At 42.7% G+C, this 24161-nt stretch overlaps 1 protein-coding gene across 1 annotated transcript; it reads right to left on the reverse strand.

The window, feature by feature from the left end:
- Positions 1–2091: 2091 nt before the first annotated feature.
- LOC139653672 (zinc fingers and homeoboxes protein 1-like) lies at positions 2092–22746 on the reverse strand. Its single transcript, XM_071530591.1, has 9 exons — positions 22473–22746; positions 18580–19099; positions 15382–16041; positions 13518–13644; positions 10251–11504; positions 9679–9810; positions 7017–7205; positions 6679–6920; positions 2092–4425 (listed from the first exon to the last, which is right to left on the reverse strand). Exons 2-8 carry the CDS (start codon positions 18954–18956, stop codon positions 6687–6689), a joined length of 2973 nt encoding a protein of 990 aa, XP_071386692.1. The 5' UTR covers positions 18957–19099; positions 22473–22746; the 3' UTR covers positions 2092–4425; positions 6679–6686.
- Positions 22747–24161: the final 1415 nt, after the last annotated feature.

Here is a 24161-nt window from a genome sequence, read left to right on the forward strand (position 1 = left end):
CAAACTTGAGAGTGAAATCTGTGAGATCTTTTCCTCTCTCCTCTCTTGGGTACAAAGCGCCACAGAGCTGCGAGACGTTTACTGACCTCACACCGCACGGGATTTCTGGGTATCGAAGTTAAACATTTTTTCCAGACCTCCGGAGCGTCACGCGAGGGTCGGAGCGGCGGAGAGTTCACGCGTTTCCCGAAAACAGGGATCAGTTTCACTATCTGTTCCTCCATATTGTTCCTGCTGACACTGACCCATCAACGCTCAGCAGAGCCTGACGCTGCCTGCTGCTCATACTGGCTGTAATGAGGCTTAACATGCAGTGAATTAACTCTTTTTTTTTTAAATATATATATACACACACATCTACTCTTCTACTCTTCTACTACTAAAAAAAATCATCTTCAAAGTCCTTTTCAACACGTCTATGTACCCAATTTGGGACAAAATGCATGTTTTTCTTTTATAATGTCATCTTACTAGACAGATTATGTATTTTTCTTTGTAAAAAACTTATATAGTATATTTTTAGTTTCGTTTTTTTGTCATTTTTTTCCTTTTAAGTCTCTTCTAAGAACTCATTTATATCGTCAAGCCTTTTTGTGAGTCTGTTACTATTTTTTAATCCTCATTTTATTGTCTTATATTTTCATTTTTTCCCTGCTTTGCTTTATCTTACCTAGTTTTTATTATTTGTTAATGTGATGCTACTTTGCTGGCTCTGTTTTTATTTTGTACAGCACTTTGTAACCGTTTTAGAAAGGTGGTATATAAATAAATATAAATAAATAAATTATGTAACGCACATTGAATCTGCCTTGTGTATGAATTACTGTAGAAATAAAGTTTGTTTTGCCTTATAATTTTCCACTGAATATCGAACACAGTGGCACAACATGTGAGTCTCAAACTGAACAGACAGGTGTGTTGAAAATGAAACGTCCTTTTTAAAGCGTGTAACGGTCACGTATGTGTATTGATTACATGTGATCGATCACCGTTAACGCACCGATAGCTGTGTTTGGTGTTTTAATGTTAAAATTTACTGATGTGAAACAGATAAGGGTCTGAAAAAAGAAAAAGGCGGCTCTGAATCCAACCTGTTTTTAAGTTTTTATTTTTTTTTGCTTGCAGACAAAAAAAAAAAAAAAAAAGATATCCATGAAAGTCCAGATATAATAAATAAATTAACTACTAAAAACTGTTGGCTATTAAAGCAATTTAAGAATGGCAGAAAGGCTTACTTTGCAAAAATTACAGAGCTCGTATCAGAGATCCTGTGTCGCCGATGAAATCATCCAAAAACCAAAATCAAAAAGAAGTTGATTTTACAGTTCGGCCCCGCTCGACTCGCTGATTGTTCTTTGATGAATATCATTGCATATAGAAATCCTGCACATCCAGAAGATCCTAGCATAGTCCTACATGGTACAGAAAACACAGAAGAAGAAGAGAGCAGAGAAAACAGAAAAAGCCTTTTTCTTCTTTTTTTTTTTTTTTCCCCCCACATAAGAAAAGTTAAAAGGTTCCCATGGGAACCGAGCCAAGTGCTTGTGGTTTCTTGTCCCTAAAATATTGTCTGTTATTTCTGTGGAACACCTGAAAGATATTGTTTACTAGTACACCCGTATTTGAGGAGAAAACGCACTAATAACTACGCCTTTTTTTTCTTTAAAGTGATTCACTTTTACTTTGGTGGCGAGGAGAGGAAACAAACGCCATCTGAAAGACATAATTATTATTGTGTATTTGTTGACCCATTTTTCATGCATACAGTATTGTATTCTCTAGAAAAAGAAATCTTTCGTGTAAATGTCACAATCTTTCCAACTCTGTAGCTTAACTGACTGAGGTAAAGTTGCCTGTTTCCTGAAGTAGAGCACGCATGCTGCTTTCATTTGGAAAGGACACACAGCAGGGTTTGGGTTCGCTCGCTTTCAACTCCATCAAGACAAACTCGTCCGCTTCACTCCGCCCGGCGATTAAAGAGACTCTGACTCTGACTCTGACTCTGACTCTGACTCTGACTCTGACTCTGACTCTGACTCTGACTCTGACTCTGACGCACCTCCTCCTCCTCCTCCTCCTCCTCCTCCTCCACCGGGATCCAACCTGTGAACCTTTGGATTACGGGGCGGTCGGTCTAACCTCTGCGCCACCTAACCGCCAGAACAGAACTTGTTTTTGTTTTTATTTACTTCACAGAGCGTTCATTTAGAGTGTTTTTTTTTTTTTTTTTGCAAGGCTGGAAGTTAAAGGAAAAATCCTCCCTCAGTCCCTCTTACACTGTTAGGTATCATCAATTTGTGATGCAAATTTGTCAATAAATCCCAAGAGTTATTTAGTGGTGAAGTGTTGTAATTTGCTTTTTTTGGCGAACCCCCTTTCCCTCAACCTGCCTGGTGAGTTCCTATATTTCCCAGAATGCCTCTAGACCAGTGATTCTCAACCTTTCTCATATCAGGCACCCCTAATAGTCCACATTAGAGCCACAGACCCCCATTGGATGAGATTTTGTCTCTCGGACCCAAATCTGAGAATATTTCTGTTGTCAGATATGATTTTGTCCAGAATCCCATGACTATCTGTATTGTAGGTAGAGAGATAACAGAGAAACTATGATCAGAACAGTCATTCTTCTACATTCTCTAATTGTGTTAACTTCTTGTAAATGAAATAATGATGAAGTTTAACAAGTCATCAATTTGCTGAGGACTCCCTGGAACCTCCTCAAGGACCCCTGGTGGTCCCCGGACCCCACATTGAGAACCACTGCTCTAGACAACCCCCAGAGACGGGGCGTGAGCTTGTGGCTTTATGTCAAAGAAAATCATATGTTTTTTTATAAATGCAGCCGGCTTGCCAACTAGTTTGTGAACATATGGGATGTGGCTATGATAGAAGCCACGCCCCAATGTTCACACCTTGGTGCCGCATTGCATTCTGGTCTCTCTCCTGCTCCTGTGGGTGGAGAAATTGGTCTCTCTCCTCTTCTACGATGGATCTCTCCCTGTATGATTGTTGAACGTCTCTTGGTGCCAAAATGGCGGCTCTAGAAAGAAGAAGCCCTCGCTCTTTGATTCTGAGGGACTGACACCAAAACCTGACGTTTACCGCTGAGGTTTTACATCCTGAAACATTTTCTCCTATCAGAGTCCTCGTCTACGATTGGCCGGTTACCCACGAAGAAGAAAAATACAACACCAATAGCTGTTTGTAACAGTGTTCAGGTGTTTTAGGGTGGATTTTTCCTTTAAGGACTTTGGGCACTTGGCTTCTGTTTTTCATATCGTCTCCATTAATTCCCATTTAAAATTCTGGGTAGTGAGAGCAATATTTAGCAATATTCCAGTCTGAAAAACGAAATCTGGGCTAATAAGCTTTTCTAACATCCTTCTGTGATTGGGTGATTTGTCTGTTTTTTTTGTAAATATAGGATTCAGAGGTAAATTCACATACTGATTGACTGAATTGATGCCATTGAAATTGAATGGACCCAAACACCTGCGAACAGAAATTATCACCATTTCAAAAAAAAAACTGATAATAGCATAATAGTACAATGGATTCAATCCCCATTATATTTTGTTAGGACTTAACAAATCACTTGAAAAAATAAAAAAAGTAAAAACGTCGAAGCGGAAATTTACTCCAGCACTGATTTTTTTTTTTTTGATTTGAAACAAAAACTTAGAAACAGAATGGCACTGATTTAAGTCGTCTATTCACCAAAAGCAGTGCGGTTTTAAAAACCATTTCTCTCAGAACACCAAAACGCTTTAAATATTGGATTTGGGGATTCCTTATTTCCCTTGAGAAAATGACTGATGGTTCCTCCTTTCTTTTGAAAAAGTTGTTTATCCTTACGAGAAAACGACGAGGTCTCACCTCTTAGAAATGTACTGGATTGTTTTTTTGTTTTTCTTTATACAAAGTATCAAGGTTTACCGTAAAACATCAATTTTGTAAGAAAAATGACACAAAAGGCCAAAATAAAAGCCCTGTCATTTTCACCAAAATATTTTCACCAAAATAAAAGCCTTGCTGTGTTTACAGACTGCTGACTCTCCCTTGCTGATGGTGTTTGATTTGGCGAAAGGCGTTTTTTAGTCGTCCTGCATGTCAGTTTGTCTGCTTGGTCCCCACAACCCAACAGCCACAACAAACACAATCCTGTTTCTTTGTCTTGTTCTTGGTTTCCATACACCGGTGCTTCTCAAATGCGTTTTTTGCACCAGGACCCAAAGTTTGCCTCGACCGCAACACATGAATTAACACAGAATTACACGTTCTACCTAAACTGTTCTTTTTGTCTGAAAACCCTGTCTGAGCCTCTTTGCGACCCACCTTTGGGTCCCGAGCCGCCAGCTGAGAAACACTGACATATTACTGTCCTTCATGTCCGCTCCGCAGTGGGGGGAAGCAACGGTAAATCTGTGGGATGAAAGAAGAAGAGGGGGAGAAAATAGAAGATCAGATCACAAGAAAAACAACTCAAGACCTCAAAAAGCATCAAAGAGAAACAGCAGCAGCAGAGTTCAGCCAGCTGACAGAGGAACGGAGACAGAACCGACAGAACCAGCAGAACCAGCAGAACCAGCAGAACCCAATACTGCCGAGGTTCTCCTCACTCCCAGATATAATCTCTATTAAAATTTTGCAGTTTTTAATGCAGCTTTTTTAACTTGATTTTTCTGATTTTTGAACTTTTGAACTATGTAAAGTGTTCTTAAGTCTCAGAAAGGTGCTCTTAAATTGTTGTTGTTGTTGTTATAATATATTTATATACACACCAGCCTGCTCCAAGGATAGTTAACATTAACCAAATACTGTATATTCTGACAAAACATAACAGGCAGTTTCATGCAGGATGTCCTTGTGGTTGTTTTTTCCTTTTTTTAAAAGATAAATCCCTACATATACAAACAAAGAAAGGTACAAATCACTTGTCTTTCAAACAAAATGTCCTTCCTGAAATCCAAATTTGATATACTATATGATTTGATATATAGATTGCTCAGAAAAAAAACACAAAAAAATCCATGTTTTTGAGCCAGATAATGTGTGATTTTAGTCACTATGTAATGACTTGTCTGGACTTCCACTGTCACATGAGAACAGCAGAAGGTTGACAACTACGTTTCTGTAAGACCGTTCATAAATATTTACCATCTTTCCAGCACAAACAGCTCCAAATAAACTTTCTATATGCAATCCAAAATTGATATAAATGTAAATTGCTTGAAGTCGTGTATCAAACAAAAAACAATGCATGGATTTGTGAGACGGACGACATCCAACCAATCAGCTGCCTCCGTTCAGGAAAAAAAAAAAATCACACGACTGCAGCGGCCTTTCCTTTCATAAATATTTAGCGTCTCGGCAGCATCAACAGCTCCGGATGCACAACTAGTAAATGTCAGCTTCACTTCGCCCTGCGTCAAACTCTATTCTCCTCCGTTCTGAAACGCTTCACACGTCCGGGCGGCGTCTGAGAAACCAGACGCCACGGGAAGGAGGAGCGGGAATCTGAGCGGAGCGGAGCGGAGCCGCCGTGAAGGAGGAAGGAGGAGGAGCGACTCGTCTGTCACCGCTAATTAGTAAACTCGTTTCCCCCTCGTTAAAATACTCGGAGAGTTCTTTAACCTTTTTCTTTCGGCCGCGTGTTCGTCACTAACGCGCGACTCGGCGTTCACGCAGGAACAGGTTTACACCCGGATCCACTGGAGCAGCTGGGAGCTAAAACCTGGATCACGGGAACCTCGACAATAGCGAGGTGTCTGCTTTAAAACATGCTTTAACACCGGATTAACAAAAACAGTAAAGAAAATTAATCAATTATACTTTTAATTTCCCTTTCTCTTTTTGGTTTGTTTTTGTTCCAAATCTCAAGAAACAATCTTATATTTTTTGTATCATATGTTTTGTATCTGTGAAGACACGTAAATATAAATGAAAATGAGCATTGACAGAATAATATACTGTATGTATAAGATTCTTTGGCTCAGTAAAAAATATTTGAAAGAGAGAATTAATCAATTATAATTTTTATCAAATCGATTATTTGTTTTAGTTCATTTTAAGTTAAAATACCAAACATTTGCTGGTTACAGCTTTGCTTCTTTTCTCCGTTTCATACATTTGTTAAATGAAAACTTTTTGTCTTTTGGGTTTTTTTGCTAAGTAAGCAATGTTAAGACTCACTTTGGGCTCTGGGAACTTGTGATGGGCATTTGACAGAACGCTGCAGTATGCAGAGTAAATGATTAATCGATTAATCAAAAAAATAATCGATAAATGAATCGATAATGAAAACAATCATTAGCTGCAGCCTTAAAACAACCGAGAAACAAAAAGTATCAAGTTCATCATGCTTAGTTCAGGTACAGGGACAGAAACTGGATTTGTTTTTACGGCAAAATCCCAAACCTGATGGGATGGTAGGTTAGAAAAACTGTCCAATAAACAAGCTGCTTGTGTGTCATGTGACTTTTGTTTACAAGCCCTGTTGGCTTGTAATTGGTCAGTGTGAACGTAAATGAATCAAATACAAAAATGCAACAAAGCAAACTTTTCCACAGAAAACAAACTGGAGGTCTGATGCATCCTCAGAACTTGTTCTTAGTCAATTCAGAGGTCAAGTGACAGTTTAGTAAACCAGGAAATAAAATCCTGTCTGACTCCCACCTGGCTGCTCATGTCTGCTCCTCTGCCTGAGGCTGTGATTGGCTGACACCTTGAGGTTCTTCTTCTATCGCTTCTCCTTCTGTCGCTTCTCCATCCTCCTTCCCTTCTTCTTCTTCTTCTTCTTCTCCCTCCTCCTCCTCCTCGTTGTGGTCGTCGTCGGTCGCCTCCTCCCCTTGCTCCTTCACCTCCATCTCTCCTTCGCTGTCTGCCCGCTCTTCCTCTTCCTCCTCCTCCTCCTCCTCCTCCTCCTCCTGATCCTCTTGCTCCTCTTCCTCCTCCTCCTCCACAACCGCCTCCTCCTCCTCCTCCTCGTCTTCCTCCTCCTCCTCCTCCTCTGCCTCTGCTTCTCCCTCCTCGTCGCTGAACGGCTGCTTGCCCTCCTCCGCCCGCCTGGCGGTCTCGGCGAACCAGTCCCGGACCTGCTGGTAGCTCATGCTGGACTTGGCCACCAGCTCGTCCAGGTCCTTCTCGCTCAAGGCCCGGTACTTGAGGTAGTGGTCCTTCAGGAACGCCTTGCCGCTCTTCACCTGCACAGAAATAAAGACAGAGATAAAGAACGGGTCCCGGCATGAAAAGAGAGGAGTAATACAGTTAATTACTCTTCTCTAGAAAGGTAAACAGCAGAGCCGGGTGTCAGCACTGGTCTCCAGATTAGAGTTGTCACGGTGATGCCATTTTGACACCGGTGTCGTTTCCCTCCTCAACACCGGCCACACCGGTTATACCGCCTGTCGCCACTAGGGGGTCTGAGCGCTATCAAAGTCAGCGTCACTACAATCCTACTATAAAATGAGGAAAACTCTGTCCGTCCGTCTGTCTGCATCCATTTTGCTCCTCGATGGTTTGGCCAATCAATCTGAAACGGCACATGGGCATTGAGCATCGGCACAGGCAGGGACTGATGAAGCTGATTTTTCCATTTTCCCAAATTTAGGCTGTTTATGCGTATTTTTGGCAAATCTGCGCGGAGTTGTGGCGCGCACATCCCCGGGTATGGACTAGTGAAAGTGAAACTTAAAATTCCCCTCCAAACTCACGCATTTGTAAACGGTAACACTTTTTTAAATCAGAGATTTATAACACTGCTCAACACTCAGAGAGTTAATGTGAGTGCAGGTTAGATTCTGGCATATCGCCCTTCTTTAGGCTCCCATTGGATTGTACTGGACACATTACTGTCACTAGGTAAGGACAAATAATTAATCCTATTCACTCTAATCTGTCATATTAGTGATCATATTAATGTATGAGTATCAGTATGTTGTTAGTATGTCCATTTATCATTTAGTAGCCTAACTTGAACATGGAAGCTCTGAATATGTGTTTTTATTTTACAAAATACAAAATAACGGTATTCCCGGTGTGGGGCTGATAACACTGGTGTGGACTCCAAGACCGCATGCCACCGGTAACACCGCCCACCCAGCGACAAATTCGATTCGGCTTCGATTCACAAGGTCCAGATTCGATTCAATATCATTTCGATTCAATTAGGGGTCCTTCAGTTACAAATACCAGTGCTGGGTAGATATGAAAGGAATTCTCCGAGAATTAAGATAAGATAAGATAAGATAAGATAAGATAAGATAAGATAAGATAAGATAGCACTTGGCGGAACAGTGCCAAGGAAGTCAAGTACAGGAAGGTAATAAAAGAAAATAGGTGATAAAATAACAATAAAGGTAATGTACATAATAAAAACTAGAGACACAGTGCAAATAAATGCAGATTCGTGGATATATTCCAGAGGTAATTACAGCTGTGAACTGCACAGGAAACCCTCTGTAACTAAAGAATATATATCATCAACTTCTGTCCCAAGGATACTTCTGTCAGGCCCGGAGATGATGATGATGAAGATGAAGATAATGAAGTCATGTTTCTCAGTTTCACCGTCTTGTCTGATGCAGTTACAGCTCTTCAGCTTGGTAAGGCGGTGCTATCCGTTAAAAAGCACCGGGATTTGTTTCAGTCATTTGATACGAGCTGGTGTCACTTTTTTCCAAGACGTTACATCACATTTTGGGACAAAACACTTCAAATCAAGGTAAACCTGATCCACAAAGAGGAAGAGCTCCGCTCTCCTCCGCCAAGCTTCAAATCCAAACCACATGTGTGATCCATTATTGATTTTAACCATTAAATTCTTCCGCTTTTGTGTGTCTTGCATTTCCTGATGTTTGTTCTGTATCATTCTGTTCTATGATTGATTGCTGATCAGTTAGATCTAGTTCGGCTCATTCTCTGTAAAGTCCTTTGAGTCATGCTGTGATAAAGAGCTGTAGAAATAAACAAACCTGAACTTAAATCCACTCCATGCACCTTATTGTTAGGAAGGCGTTCCTAATACTTGTGTACCAGGGTTCCTACACATTTTCAATTAAAAAATTCCATACTTTTTCCAGACCTTGATTTGTTTTGAAGATTTTGTCTGGTGTTCAGTATGATTTACGCAGACAGACATCTTGCCCCTGCTAACTAGGTCATATCACTGTATAGATGAAGATCGTTCTTCACAGTGACAAATATCAGAATATGTGAGATGATTGGCAGGGTTCCTACACGGTTTACATTTTAAAATTCCATATTTTTCCCAGACCCTATGTTCTTGACTGGATTTGATTTTGGTGGGTATTTGATATAATGCATGCTGACAGCGGCTGGGTAATAAGAGCGTCCCTCTATCTGAACATTATTCTGAACATCAACAAAAACTGTGGACTCAAAGTGGCTCTACAACAACATAAAAGCTAGAATTATGTGTGTATCAGACCTGAACCGCAACATTTTCCATACTTTTCCAGACATTTTTTCAAATTCCCAAACTATTCAAAACCTGGAACTCATCAAATTCATTTTTAATACTTTTCCAGACTTTCCAGACCTGCGTAGGAACCCTGGTGTACAGACGAACCACACTAAATGTGAAACATGCCCAATCTGCCCAGCAGCAGGTTGTGGTAAACACACACACACACACACACACACACAGGTGCAGACCTTGATGGCGGTGGCGCCCCCCTGTGGCGAGCGTTTGCAGGGGTACGGCCGGCGCGTCCTCCTGGACCAGCCCCGGAAACGCTTCCTCGACTTCTTCTGGACCTTGGCTCCGCCGTTCAGCGCCTCGTCCACCTGGAGGCATCAGTCAGGTGTTCAGAGAGTACAGCAAGACAAGCTGCTTTCAGAAACTACAAACACTACTGTGACTACTACTGCTACTACTACTACTACTACTACTGGTGCTGCTGCCACTTCTACTGACACTACTGGAAAAAAGGAGAAGAAGAGAAGAAGAAGAAGAAGAAGAAGAAGAAGATGAAAAAGAAGAAGAAGAAGAAGAAGAAGGAGAAGGAGGAGACTGCATAGTACTTTTCTCAAAAATAAAGATACAAAAATAGGGTGATACACAGGAAATTTCTGCAAGTTTCTAATAAAACTGAGTAAATATGAGGGACAATAAAGTCTCAAAACACACAGATATGATATTTATTTTCAGGCATTGCATCATTTTATGATGTGAGTATAATGAACTCAGATGCCGTTTGAGTAAAAATAAAGCAAAGCATGGTCACCTTCCCGCTCTGGTAGAGGTAGTACCACTTCAGGTTGCTGTTCTTGCAGGCGTAGCGCGTGTCTCCGAACCAGTTGACGATGTATGTCCGCGGCAGGCCGCTCTCCTCCGCCATCTTGTCGTACTCCTCGGCCGTGGGCCACTGCGTGCGGACGAAGGCCATCTTCAGAATGTGGAGCTGCTCCGGCGTTTTCTTCATAATCTTCCTGGAGACGGGGGGCGTGGTCTGCCGCTCCTGGGCCGAGGAGGACGGGGCGGCCTTCTCCCCGTCCCCCTCCCCCGCTCTGCCGTCGCCGTCTCTGGGCTCGGCGGCGGCGGGAGGCGTTTTCCGCCTCTCGGTGAACCAAGCGTCCACCTCGCGCCGCGTCAGCTTGGTCTCTGCCCGCAGCCGGCTCAGCTCCTCGTCCGAGGGCGTGTCGGACGTCTGGAAGCTGGCCTCCAGGACGAGCAGCTGCTCCGGAGTCTTCTCCTTGAACTTCTGCGGCGTGAAGTCGGGGAAGGCGTGGCGGAATTTGACCCGCGGGTCGCTGGAGGAAGACGACGACCCCGGCGTGTTCGCGGACGTCGGGGAGGAGTCGCTGGCGTCGTCGCTGGAGTCGATGACGATGGTGGTGTTGTTGTTACTGCCGTTGTTGCTGTCGAGAAAGTTGCTGCTACTGTTCCTGCCTCCTCCTCCTCCTCCTCCTCCTCCTCCTCCTCCTCCTCCGGACGCCGCGGCCCCGCCGGACGAGGTTTCGCTCAGCAGGACTCCGTGGTGATCCTTCGAGTTCCTCTGGTTGTAGCGCGTGTCGCTGAACCACTTCTTTATTGCTCGTTTGGTGAGGTTGGTGACCCGCATCAGCCGCGAAATCTCCGCCTCGGTGGCGAACTGCCGCCTGCCGTAGCTCGCCTTCAGCTCCGCCAGCTGCTCCTTGGACTTCTTGGGTTTGGCGGCCAGCGGGTCGGGGCTGCGCGGCGTGCCGGACGACGAAGCCGACATCTGAGTCTTGGATTCTGACGTCGACGGTTCGGCCGCTTTGGCCTGGCCGCCGGGGACGCCGGCCACCGTCAGCGTGATGGGAGAGGCGACCGGCACGCCGCTCCCGTTACCGGCCACCTGGGTCAGGACGAGGCCCGGCTGGCCGACGATCTGGCAGGTCTGGAAGATGGACTGGAGGCCGTTGGCCGCCGCGGCGATGTTGGCGGGGATGACGGTGATGGTCTGGGGGACGGTCTGCACCGTGCCGTTAAACTTCTTCCTCCTCGCCTCTTCCACCTGGCAGAGAGGAGAAGACAAAGATGAACTGTACAGCTGGAGCTCACTGATAAGAATTTCCTCCTCCTTTCTTAGTCGGAGAGACAGACAGACAGATCAACAGATACAAGCTGGGCGGGTAAATAAGAATTGGTAAATATATCTATCTATGTCTATGTCTTTATATCTAAAAACACACTAACTTTTGAGATATGCCTGATACGATAATTGAAACATTTCAGGCAGCATGTTTTTTAGAATAAAACCTTTCAAACATGTTTTCCCTAAAATCTAAAGCAAGTCACAACTCTGACCTGCAAACACTCCGTGTCCCTCCGGGTAAACGTGATAAATTCAACTGGAGACACAAGATGGCAAGAGCTGAAGAAGTACTACTACTAGTAATAATAATAATAATCTTCATTTATGTAACACTTTCAAAGCACTTTACAAAGGAGTAAAACAAAGAAATGAAAGCAAGGCAAAATAAATTAAATAAAACCATGAAAGGGAGGTTGCAAACGATTAATAAAACAGTCCGCCAGTCTAAGCGCCTCGGGCAGATCGTTCCAGTCAAGGCGTCCTGATGGAAAAGGCCCAAGAGTTCAGCCAATAGAAACCTGCCCAAGGCCTTCAGGGCTGCGATCCGGCTCAGTGCCAGACCCAGTTCCATACCTTCAAAGTAAGATCAGTAAGATCTTAAAATAAAGACACCAGGACCACGTTCAATTCCAAATCGCTGCTCATATCAGATTTTTTTGGATGACCGTTCACATCTATTCTAGGATGTGACCGACACCTGATACCAATATGAACTGACTGGGATGTCGAAAAGACACACATGCACAAGGATAACAAAAGATGCAATTTTTGCTGTTTTTGCACAGACACTTCTCCTGCTTGTTTCATTTCAGTTACAGTGTGTGCCTTCATGTTTTGACTGAATTTTCCCCCAAATAACTATCAAGCTGGCTATTCTTTTGTCTTTCTTTCCATTGTTGTGTTTCTCGTTGTCCCGCTCAGACAAGCTGACAAAATTATGACAATTGTCTCAGGTTAATGACGTAAGATTTATTTACTGTCATGGTAATGCTGACATGTTCAGATTTGACCGTTCAAATAGGGCTGGGCAATATATCGATATTATATTGATATCATGATATGAGACTAGATATCGTCTTAGATTTTGGATATCGTGATATGGCATAAGTGTCTTTTCCTGGTTTTAAAGGCTGCATTACAGTAAAGTGATGTCATTTTCTGAACTTACCAGACTGTTCTAGCTGTTCTATTATTTGCCTTTACCCACTTAGTCATTATATCCACATTACTGATGATTATTTATCAAAAATCTCATTGTGTAAATATTTTGTGAAAGCACCAATAGTCATCTAGGGCTGGGCGATATGGTTGAAATCAATATCATGATAATCATAAGGATTTTTCTCGATATCAATATATATCACGATATGGTTCATGTATGCAACATCACATTAAATAATCAAATTAATGTTCATCTCATTGAACCGAATGGTGATGTTAGGTGTGATGTCAAACAAAACAGAAAAATTCAAATAATATTCCTACCATACCTCATTTTATGTTGAGTTTTTAAGTAAAATTTGCTTGTCATCATCAATTTAGACAGCAGAAATGTGTGTCACGATATTAAAATATCTTCATATCATCACGATATGATTCCACTGAAAGACGATAAACGATAATATTGAATTATCGCCCAGCCCTATAGTCATCCCTACAATATTGTCGCAATATCGTTATCGAGGTATTTGGTCAAAAATATTGTGATATTTGATTTTGTCCATATGGCCCAGCCCTACGTTCAAATACCAAACACATGCCTCAGAATTCCAACTTTGAACCACATATCCAGGTGAGAATTTAAAAATGTGACTCCACACTGAACAGACAACATCAGATCTGTGTCACATGTGAGGGAGGAAAAAAAAAAACCCCATCCAGCCTGTTTTGAGGTGCGGTGTGAAGCAGCCCAGCAGGTGGAGGAGCACCCACCTCCTCCGGCGTCCAGCTGACTCCGTGCTTCAGCCTCTGAGCCGAGAACCAGACCTTGATCTGCTCCTCGCTGAACTTGGTCTGCGACGACAAGCCCATGATCTCCGACACCGAGGGGTAAGGAAACCTACATATGATACAAGAGTGTTTTACTGTTAGGTTATACTCATTTATTTTTTATATATAACAATATTTAACAAAAACAAAATGACTTAAAACCTCAATCATTGCACAGAGTGATTACATATATAGCTTTAAGGGCAGAACAGAGCTTGCTGTGGTGGAGAAAACAAATAAACAAAAACACAAGGCTGCAATCTTGGTGTTTTTTTCTTTTTTTTTTTCCTTATTTCAAATGAAAGTTTACATGCTCATTTACATACTCCTCCTAACTCCTCCTCCTCCTCCGAGCGATATGTGCCAGATATTTTGATTCCCCTCAATAAAAGACAAAGATTCAGCAGAACACCAACTTTCACACAATCTTTCAAGTAACTGAATAACGGGGAAAAAAAAAAAAACGCACGTTGTGAATCAACTTTGAATAGAGTCTATCTGTTTAGAAGTCTGTCTGTTCATTGCGCCCTGCTTTCATGTGTCAATATTATTTAAATTTTATCATTAATGTTGGAATGTCGGTTGAATTTGACTCATTTCAGTCAATTCATAGAAATGACACAGAATGCACTTTGGAATTAAAGCTGACATGATAACATATTGAATGGATATGAGATGGTTTGTTTTATTGTGATTGTTTTGTTCTTGTTTTGTTTTATTTTTGTTTGATTTGATTGATTTGATCGAGTTGTGTATCGTGAACACTGGGGCGGAAAGTTGGAATATTTATGTCTAACATTAAGTTTATAGATAACATATAAAAATAGGGGGTAGGACTTGATAAGTATTCACGTCTTCCTACTCCTTTTCGGATATGAAATATTTATTTATGTTGTTTATTGAGAGTTTGCTGTATATGTTTGCTGTTAATTTTATTGGTTATTTTTGTTTCGTTTTTCTCACTTATATTTTTTACTTTTTTAACATGTTCGAAATCTAATCTAATCTAAAGATGAACAATTAATCAAAAAAAAAAAAAAAATTGAAATCACAATATGAACTTCTGCAGTTTCCAAATCTCAGAGGCTGCAGTTAATTTCTTCAGAGAGAGTTTGGTCCAAACTGGATTTTGTGAACAAAGAGTTTCAGAGCTGCAGGTGATCTTTGGTCCATGAATCAAAACCTTTCATCAGACTCAAACTCACTAAATCCTGCACACTGGTATCTATTTTTTTTTTTTAACAAAATCACTTTTCTTTAAACAATTTTAAAGTTCTACAAACATGACAAGAAAAACGTGTGATGATATGAATCGCAGTTTAAATTGTAATTGCAATAATTATGATTAAATAATCATAATTAGATTTTGTGTCACTATCTTTCAGCCCTAGTTGGAGTGTATCTCCTCACTAGGGCTGCAACTAACGATTATTTTCATTGTCGATTAATCTGTCGATTATTTTCTCGATTAATCGATTAGTTGTTTGGTCTATAAAATGTCAGAAAATGGTGAAAAATGTGGATCAGTGTTTCCACAAAGCCCAAGATGACGTCCTCAAATGTCTTGTTTTGTCCACAACCCAAAGATATTCAGTTTACTGTCATAGAGGAGGAAAGAAACCAGAAAATATTCACATTTAAGAAGCTGGAATCAGAGAATTTTGACTTATTTTTCTTAAAAAATTACTCAAACCGATTAATCGATTATCAAAATAGTTGGCGATTAATTTAACAGTTGACAACTAATCGATTAATCGTTGCAGCTCTACCCCCCCCCTGTCCCCCCCGGCCCGGGACGGGACAGTACCTGTTGTAGGCGCTGACCAGCAGGACGTTGTTGTCCATGGCGGTGTTGTAGGTGGGGATGCTACTGACCGGGATGAGGAGCTGGGTCTGGGTCTGCGGGCCGTGCTGCTGGTTCTGTAAGGCGGACAGGACCTGGGCCAGCGTGCCGGGCGGCAGCACCGCGGCGCCCGAGTTGGAGCCGCTCTTGATCTGCAGCAGGTTGGGGCTGTTGACCACGATGCTCTGCTGGACGGGCTGCACCTGGATGGCCGTGGCGGCGGAGACGGCGACGAGCCTCGGCACGGCGGCGGCGGCGGCGGAGGCGACCGGGGCGGGCGAGAGCGTCGGCGGCTCATTGTTCTCGTCCTCCTCCTCCTCCTCCTCCTCCTCCTCGTCGCTCTCCACCTTGATGACGTCGGCGGCCATCTTGTGCGAGCCCTGCGCGAACTTCTTGGGCTCCGCCTTGCTCTTGATCCTCATGATGGGCGTCTTGCTCAGGGCGATGCTCTTGCGGGACGTGTCCTCCGCCTCGTCCTCCTCCATCTTGACGAAGCTGCCGTCGAAGGTGAGGTCGTTCACCGTCTGCTGGAAGATGGTCTGGTTGTTCCGCTTCACCATCGTCCGCGTGAAGTTGTCCTCGCCCGGGTGGTGGCGAGCGTTGTGCTCCAGCAGGGCGTCATACCTACAGGGCGAAGAGGGGATCATGGAGAATTATTCTTAAAGTCCCACTGAAACGGAAGTTAGAGCGTCTTCAGCTTCTGTCCTGTGACGTATTTCCCAGTGAAACAGAATATTTGAGCAGTGTACAGTTACAAGAGGGATTTAAATCAAATCCCTCGCATTTGATTGGCCCGCTAAACAGTGGGCGGGGCTTAGAGTTTAGTGCGATACGGAGCTACAGAGGACTGTTGGCTCCACACACACCAGGTTGAAGAATGATTGATGGGTGGATGTCATGATATTATTGGTTGAAATTGGTTGGTTCATGCTTATGTAAGCACACAGCATATTTTGTTTTACAGGAAGAAAACATGATTGGATTTTGATATAAGAATACAAAGAAATGGATTTTGCATATATTGTTAAATAGGTGCACAATATGACCAGGGATGTGATCTAAAAGGGCTAAAAATGCATTTTTCATTTCATCTCGACTTTAAAAACAATATTTCTCTTCCATGAGGAATGTTAAGCAAAGCTAACATTCCTAGCTGATCCACAGGAGGACTAGAGGGTAAAAGAAAAATGGGAATCTTCCATTAAGAGCCGGAAATAACAGACCCATAGGAGTTAAAGGAACAGTCTCATTATCTGCTCACACTCATGTCACTCAAAACTCCATTTAAGTTTGAACATCCACCAAACACACAGCAAGCATCTCAGCCTTCGTCTCCAAAAACAACTGAAGTCAAATGGATTTTGGTTGTTTAGAGCAGTGCTTCTCAACGTGGGGTCCGGGGACCACAAAGGGGTCCTTGAGGGGGTTCCAGGGGGTCCCCAGCAAATCATTATTTCATTTACAAGAAGTTAACACAATTAGAGAATGTAGAAGAATGACTGTTTTGATCATAGTTTCTCTGTTATTCTCTCTACCTACAATACAGACAGTCAAAATCAAATCTAACAATACAAATATTCTCAGATTTGGGTCCAAGAGACAAAATCTCATCAAATGGGGGTCTGTGGCTCTAATGTGGACTACATTAGGGGTCCTTGATATGAAAAAGATTGAGAATCACTGGTTTAGAGTTCCCACAAGGTTATAAATGACAGCACTGTGGCCTGTATTTACCTCATTATCTAACATAATTCTACACAGAGGAAACGGTAACTTCTTCTAGTGGAGACCGAAACAAGGACATGGGCTGAGGTTAGGGGTCTGGTGGTGAGGACTCACACCGCCTCATATTGAGCTAAATATAGGCCGTTTGGACTCACAGTGCAAGTGTTTGATTACAAAACGCCTGTATTGTGCTGAGAGCTGCAACGATTAATCGATTAGTTGTCAACTATTTTGATAATCGATTAATCAGTACTTTTTTAAGAAAAATAAGTCATTCTCTGATTCTAGCCTCTTAAATGTGAGTATTTTCTGGTTTCTTTCCTCCTCTATGACAGTAAACTGAATATCTTTGGGTTGTGGACAAAACAAGACATTTGAGGACGTCATCTTGGGCTTTGGGAAACACTGATCCACATTTTTCACCATTTTCTGACATTTTAGGGATCAAACAACTAATCGATTAATCGAGAAAATAATCGTCAATGAAAATAATCGTTAGTTGCAGAAATTTTCTGGTTATTTTATGCTCTCTTTGGAACTCTAAACAACCAGAAATGAGTGCATGCGAGTACTGAATCTAAATCAGCAAACAATGCGATTATCTGAAGGGATTATTTACATTACGCAATGTTTTAAAGATTTCAAGTTAAGTTACATTTTTTTGCCATTATTTTGTGACACACACGCTCTATCTTTTTCTCTCTGCAAATATAAATCTATTCACATTTCACTTTGATTGTGACTATTTCAGACAGAAGGTTGGAAACTACCACCAGCCAAATGCTGCTAAATCTTTCACTGTGGTTGGCAAGTTTCTCCACTCCACCAGCCACTGCAGCAGGTAAACAACCATCATCTGGAAGCTTTTTTCTATCCTATAAGTCTAGTCCTCTGGAAAAATAGTGAACCGTTACATGGGCTGCAACTAATGATTAGTTTCATTGTCGATTATTTTCTCGATTAATCGATTACTTGTTTGGTCTATAAAATGTCAGAAAATGGTGAAAAATGTGGATCAGTGTTTCCCAAAGCCCAAGATGACGTCCTCAAATGTCTTGTTTTGTCCACAACCCAAAGATATTCAGTTTACTGTCATAGAGGAGTAAAGAAACCAGAAAATATTCACATTTAAGAAGCTGGAATCAGAGAATTTTGACTTATTTTTCTTAAAAAATTACTCAAACCGATTAATCGATTATCAAAATAGTTGGCGATTAATTTAATAGTTGACAACTAATCGATTAATCGTTGCAGCTCTAGTTACATTTACATTTTACATTTTGCTGACACTTTTATCCAGAGTGACTTAGCTGAGTTTTGGTATTTGGCATCAACTGAGGCTGGTGGACAACACAAAAGTTAATTTCCTGCCCTGACACACACACACACACACACACACACACACACACACACACACACACACACTCTGTCTGCTACCTCTTGGTGTGGAAGTCACACTCCATGCAGACGTAGGAGGAGTTGAGGACGATGTCCGGATGCTCGGTGTCGACGTGCACGGTGAACAGGTTGAGCTCCGACGTCTGGAAGCTGCAGTATTTGCACTCGTAGCCTCCCTCCGCCAAATTCGAGTCCATGTAGTGATCGGACACCCGCCTGGCGTCCGCGTCCTCGCCCCCGCCCCTGCCCCCGCCCCGCTCGTCGGACAGACCGGCGGCCTCCGCGGAGACGCTCGCCGCTCCGTTGCTGGCCTCCTCCTCCGCTAGGTCCGTGACGTCCTCCATCTCCTGGTCCGAGTCCACGGTCTCCCGAGGAGGAACCATGCAAGGCGTGGTGGACTTCCTCCGGCTCGCCATCCTGCGTGTGTGTGAGCGCTGCGTCTGGCCGAGTGTCAAAGCTGTCTCAATTCAGGCTGTGGGAGTTTAAGCGTTGTTGTGGCTCCATAAAGTAGGATGGTGTTGTCTGTCCAGATGAGTCTTTCTTTTGTTGTCCTTAATTCCTGCAGAAGAAAGTAACAGTTAGTTAAAGTGACTGTAAGACTAATACACAAACTTGAGTTTAAAGGCGCGTTCACACTCCACATGTTGTGACTTTGTTCAGGAGCGTTTCCTCCTTTAGTTCAGTTGGTTTGTCCAGGTGAGAACGATGACCTTTGAACTCTGGTGGCACCAAATAACGGCACAGAGGGTCTCGGTCTCAGGGATTATGGGTAGAAGGAGACGGATGCAGGTTCCTCATACTCGGAAAGCCTAGCAGAACAAAATGAAGTCTGGACTGATGCTCATACTCATCTATTTCTTCATGTGTTCTTAACTGGTATGAACACCACAGAAGAAGAGTCCATCATGCTGAGATAAAAGTTGCAGGGAAAACTCTCTAACCTGCAGGATGACAGGTGACGGGAAACTCTGTCCAATAAACGAGCTACTTGTGAGTCATGTGACTTTTGTTTACAAGCCCCGGTTCTCTTGTGATTGGTCAGTTTGAACCTAAATGAACTAAATATACAAAAACGCAACAAAGTCTTTTCCAAACTTTTCCAGCTGCTTCAGACCAAAGAAATCAAACTGTTGGTGTGATCGCACCCTAAAGAGTAGCCACACCCCAAAAAAAAACCTGGGAAAACCTGAGTCACCTAGGGGCGGGGCTAGGGGCGGATCAGCCAATAGCAGATTGCAATAGCAATAACATGTGTTTAACCCTTAGTGGGCAGTACTACATTTAGACTCAACTGAAGGATGTTTTTGGGGTTTCTCTTTAAGGAGAAACAAAGCAGCTCTAACTATTCTTTTTAGTCTAGTTTGATGCAATCTCGATTAGACTCTGGGGGCAACGGCCAATATTTGGGGGTTTCCGGTGTAGCCAGCGGACATCCGGGACAAGACTTCCTCTTCCGTGCGCCGGTCATTGTTTACAGTCCGATTAGCAACTTGAGACGCGAGAATGGAGCTGGAGTCGAATCGTCGTCAGACCGATAGACGATGGGTTCCAAGATTGAGTTTGATGCAATTTGATTATATTTGAGTAGTGATTTGGACATGACTCGCTCAAATATATTAACAACCACCATGATGATATATGACCTAAGAAGCTAACTCTGACACATTTCTAAATAAGCATTATTTATTTTTTTGACTTCACGTGTTAGATGTCAGGGTGTTTTCTTTTCGATCTCTTGATAATCCATCTCAAAAAGACATATTACCGTCTTTAGCAAGTGGGGAGCCATTAGAAATAAGTGTTGAACCTGTTTTCATCGGGACCAGCAGGGTTTACATCACTGACCCAGAGTGAGATCATCATCTGGTGAAGCTGCTGTGAGAATCTTTATGGGCCGTAACTCTTAACTTCTACACTGAAGTCTGCGGTTTTTCTGCACTTTTCCTTTCGTCTTTGGTTCAGCAAAGACTCGCATCTAAAAAGTTGCGACACCGGGAGGCCTGTAACTTTTTTTTCAGCCTCCCGTGATTCAGTTTTTACTTCCTGGAACTACGCTTGGTTGCTAGGCAATATTAGGGGGGGAAAAAAAAAAAGGGGAGAGAAAAAAAAAGAAAAAAGAACTACTCACTGGCTGGAACTGTATGTGTTGCCTGGCAACATGAACTTATTAAACCTTCTATCAGGAAGCATGCGGATCTACCGGGGGTCTTGCTGGTTTCAGTCACTTTCCAGACAGATGGATCGGATACAGCTAGGAACTGAACAAGAGCTACAATGCATGTGTGTGAGTTAAAGGGGAACGCCACCCACTTTAACAATTCACATATGTTCCTCCTGTGCCTCGGGTCAGTTCAGTCAGTGCTTGTGAACTTGCTCCACACTCTTTCCTAAAGCTAGAAATCAGAGAGAAAGCCTTTGTAGAAATGTGTGATGTCACTGGGATGTAAAATCAGCAGCTGCTCCGTTGACAACGAACGGGGCAGCGGTGACTTCGTGGAGCCATGAGATGCCGAGTCGAGTCGCCACACCAAAATGAAGTTCATATTCTAGCATTGCTGACAGATACGAACCAGAATTTAAAACCTCTCATAAAAATCTCATGCGTCAACAAAATCAGCGTCCCATTCATTGCCAAATGGAGCAGAGCCAGATTTTATTTTACATCCCAGTGACATCACACATTCGAGGCTCAGTTCTCCAGTTTCTAGCTTGAAGAAAGAGTTCACAAGTATTGACTGAACTGTCCCGGGGCAGAGGAAGAAGAACATATATGTGAATTGTTAAAATGGGTGGCGTTCCCCTTTAACTGTTGGTTGTTAACAGAGCATCGGGTGAACGTCCACTGATGATAAAATGGGTCTCGGCAAATCCGGTGGTAGAAGGGCCCGTTCCTAAAATCAACTCTCGGTTCAGCACGACTTAAGTTTAGAAATCCACACAAGCTGTTTTTGTTTTTTTTTCTGCAATGCTCCGTCTGGTCGGACAGGCAGAACTTGGACGAGGATGTTTCACGACCAAACAGCCAAACACCTGCCACTCTATCTGTCACCGCTTGCTCCAGCTGCCTGAAATTTGCATAAAGCAGACTCTACTTTTGGCGCCGCTCTCTCTCTCTCTCTCTCTCTCTCACCGCTCACCTTCCCACAGTCCTGCAAAAAAAACTTCTGTTTTTCTACACCTGTGCCTCAAAGGAACAGGGAGGTATATTCTCTGTATCGCTGCATGAACGACAAATCCCTGTATCCATTTATTATATTTGCCCAATTAAGGTGTTTCTAATTATGTCAGAAACAACTGTTACTGCAACATTGCCTCAATGTTATGCATGAAGTGATTTGGCTACATCCACAGAATTAAAACTGGATATAGCAGGGACATTTTGGTGTGGCTTCAGTCCCTCTAATATCTATGCAACTGAGTTTTGATGTGTAAATGAGTACTGGGCATGAGGCAATTAAAGTTGGGGTGTTTTGCACTCATTAAATGTTAAGTGGTAGGGTGTCTTTGCCATGGCAACACTGTAGTACAACTTATTTCCATGGCAACCTTATCAAAAGTTCCCTGCCTGCCTGTATGCTTATGCATACCGTGCAACTGACCATTCAGGGCTCAAACTCTGAGGCTGCAGCAACTCCCTTCCTTCCCACCCGGGCTCACTGACTGACAACAGACCTGTGTGAAGAAAAGCTGCCATCAAACTGAGACCCAGACCTGCCACAGTCAGGAAAACACGACAGCAGAGGAGAGAAACAACAACAACAAACACAACAGTCACGATAGTACCAACATCCCCTCTCGCTAACGTTAGCTAACATTGTGGTTTTTATGGGAGTGAGGGGGGCAATTCTCCACAAGTGGCAACGTCCGTGTAGCAACCTGTGATCGTGCACAGCAACAGTTACGAGTCGACTGTCAACTTGGTGCATATTTACCTTGAGAAACGGCTGTCGTTTACCCGCATCTTGCAACAAATAGCTGGCTAGCAACTGTAGCTAGCTTTGTAGCATCTCTTCTGGTCTGTTGATACGCAGTCTTCCGCCTTTTAGCCTCCCCAAATATACCGAGTGGCAAAGCTAGACTGGCGCAAGGATCCCATCTGTTAACACAGACACGGATAGCGAGACAAACTGCCGGGGATACGCGAACTACCGCCGGCTTCCTCTCGTTTTCGCTTGCATCGCTGTACGTCGCATTGTTTAGTTTGTTAATGCGTTAAAAAACGGCCAGAATAAAAGGCACCGATAGTTCACCGAATCTGACGATGGTCATTTTTTTTATACCGCCGCTAAGCTAGCGGCAGCCAGGAACAACATCCGGTCGGATTTTTTCAAAATAAAGGCTTCACTAAATGCACTTAAGGCAAAAATTTGTGAAACTACATTAAATTAAAATATAAAGTATAATAGCAGCACTATAAACTACCAAAGACATATCATAAGTCCCTGTAGGAATATTGTAGGAATGTTATGGTGATTTTTCAATGGGGGAAACTACAATGGCAAACATCTAAATGGCGTGCAAAGCAAGTGTTGATATATATAATGTCTTTATAACATTTTATGAGTTATGAATGACAATAATCATGAAGCGCCCCACAGGTTTATGTAATGCTTGTTGCATACACCGTATCATAAAATAACAATAACAATAATTTTTAGTTTTTACATTTCTTTTACAATAGTATAGTTCAACACATGTAGTGGTAATTTGGGGGCTGATTGCATGAAAAGCCCTGCAGCCATGTCATATGTAAATGTTTAATTTGTGTCTTTTTATCACATCAATACCTCATAATATTTTTACTGACGCGTTTTAAACTCTTATATCACCTACAACCCAAATTATGGAACACTTGGTATTTTTTGTATGATTTTTGAAGAGCAATGGTGATGAACTTGTGCTGAAAGTGACTTTCCGAGCTTTTATTTTGAAGGTAACCTCTGAAAAGCGGAAACGACGGTCTATCGCGTGTCGCTGGCTTGACGGATATATATATTTTTTTCATTTCCTCACAGCGTCGGTGCAGAATGTTCGCGTGCGTCATTGCGTCATCGTGAGGCGACTTCACCCGGCCCTCCGCTGCCTCTCCGAACCACAAACTGATCCAGAGTCAGTTTGCAGCAGCTTCAGAGCTCCGAGTCTGATGGAAGAGACAAAAGCAGATCTGATCCTGCAAAAGCAGCCAGTAGGGACTCGGTTTACCAGGCGGGGACGCTTCTCAACAGTGATTAGCACTCCTACTTTACATCCTTGACTTCTATTACACTTGGGACACTCTACTGCTACTACAGTGATGTAGTGGTAAATAAAGTATGACCTCCAGTTGGTGATCATCATGAGGCAAACAGCCACCAATATAAACAAAAATCTCAATTATATTTCCAGAATAGCATCATTTCATGCTCTTTTAAAGGAGCGGTCACACCTGAATTCTCTTCCCTCATCATGTGAAATTGGCGAAATCGATTCGCAACTAGAAGCGTTTTTTTTTTAATTCGTCTTTCATGCGTTTTTCAACTGATGGGGAAGAGAAGCAAATTTCCATGTAGGTTTGCGCCAATGTGATCGTGCCTTTACACCAGAAAGGCCCATGGATTCGGGTGGTGTAGGAGAAGGCCAAA

The sequence above is a fragment of the Centroberyx affinis genome, unplaced genomic scaffold (assembly GCF_046629955.1).
Source record: "Centroberyx affinis isolate AG114_WGS23_722 - 3 ecotype Tasmania unplaced genomic scaffold, CSIRO-AGI_Caff_v1 ptg001947l_1, whole genome shotgun sequence".
Lineage (NCBI taxonomy): Eukaryota > Metazoa > Chordata > Actinopteri > Beryciformes > Berycidae > Centroberyx > Centroberyx affinis.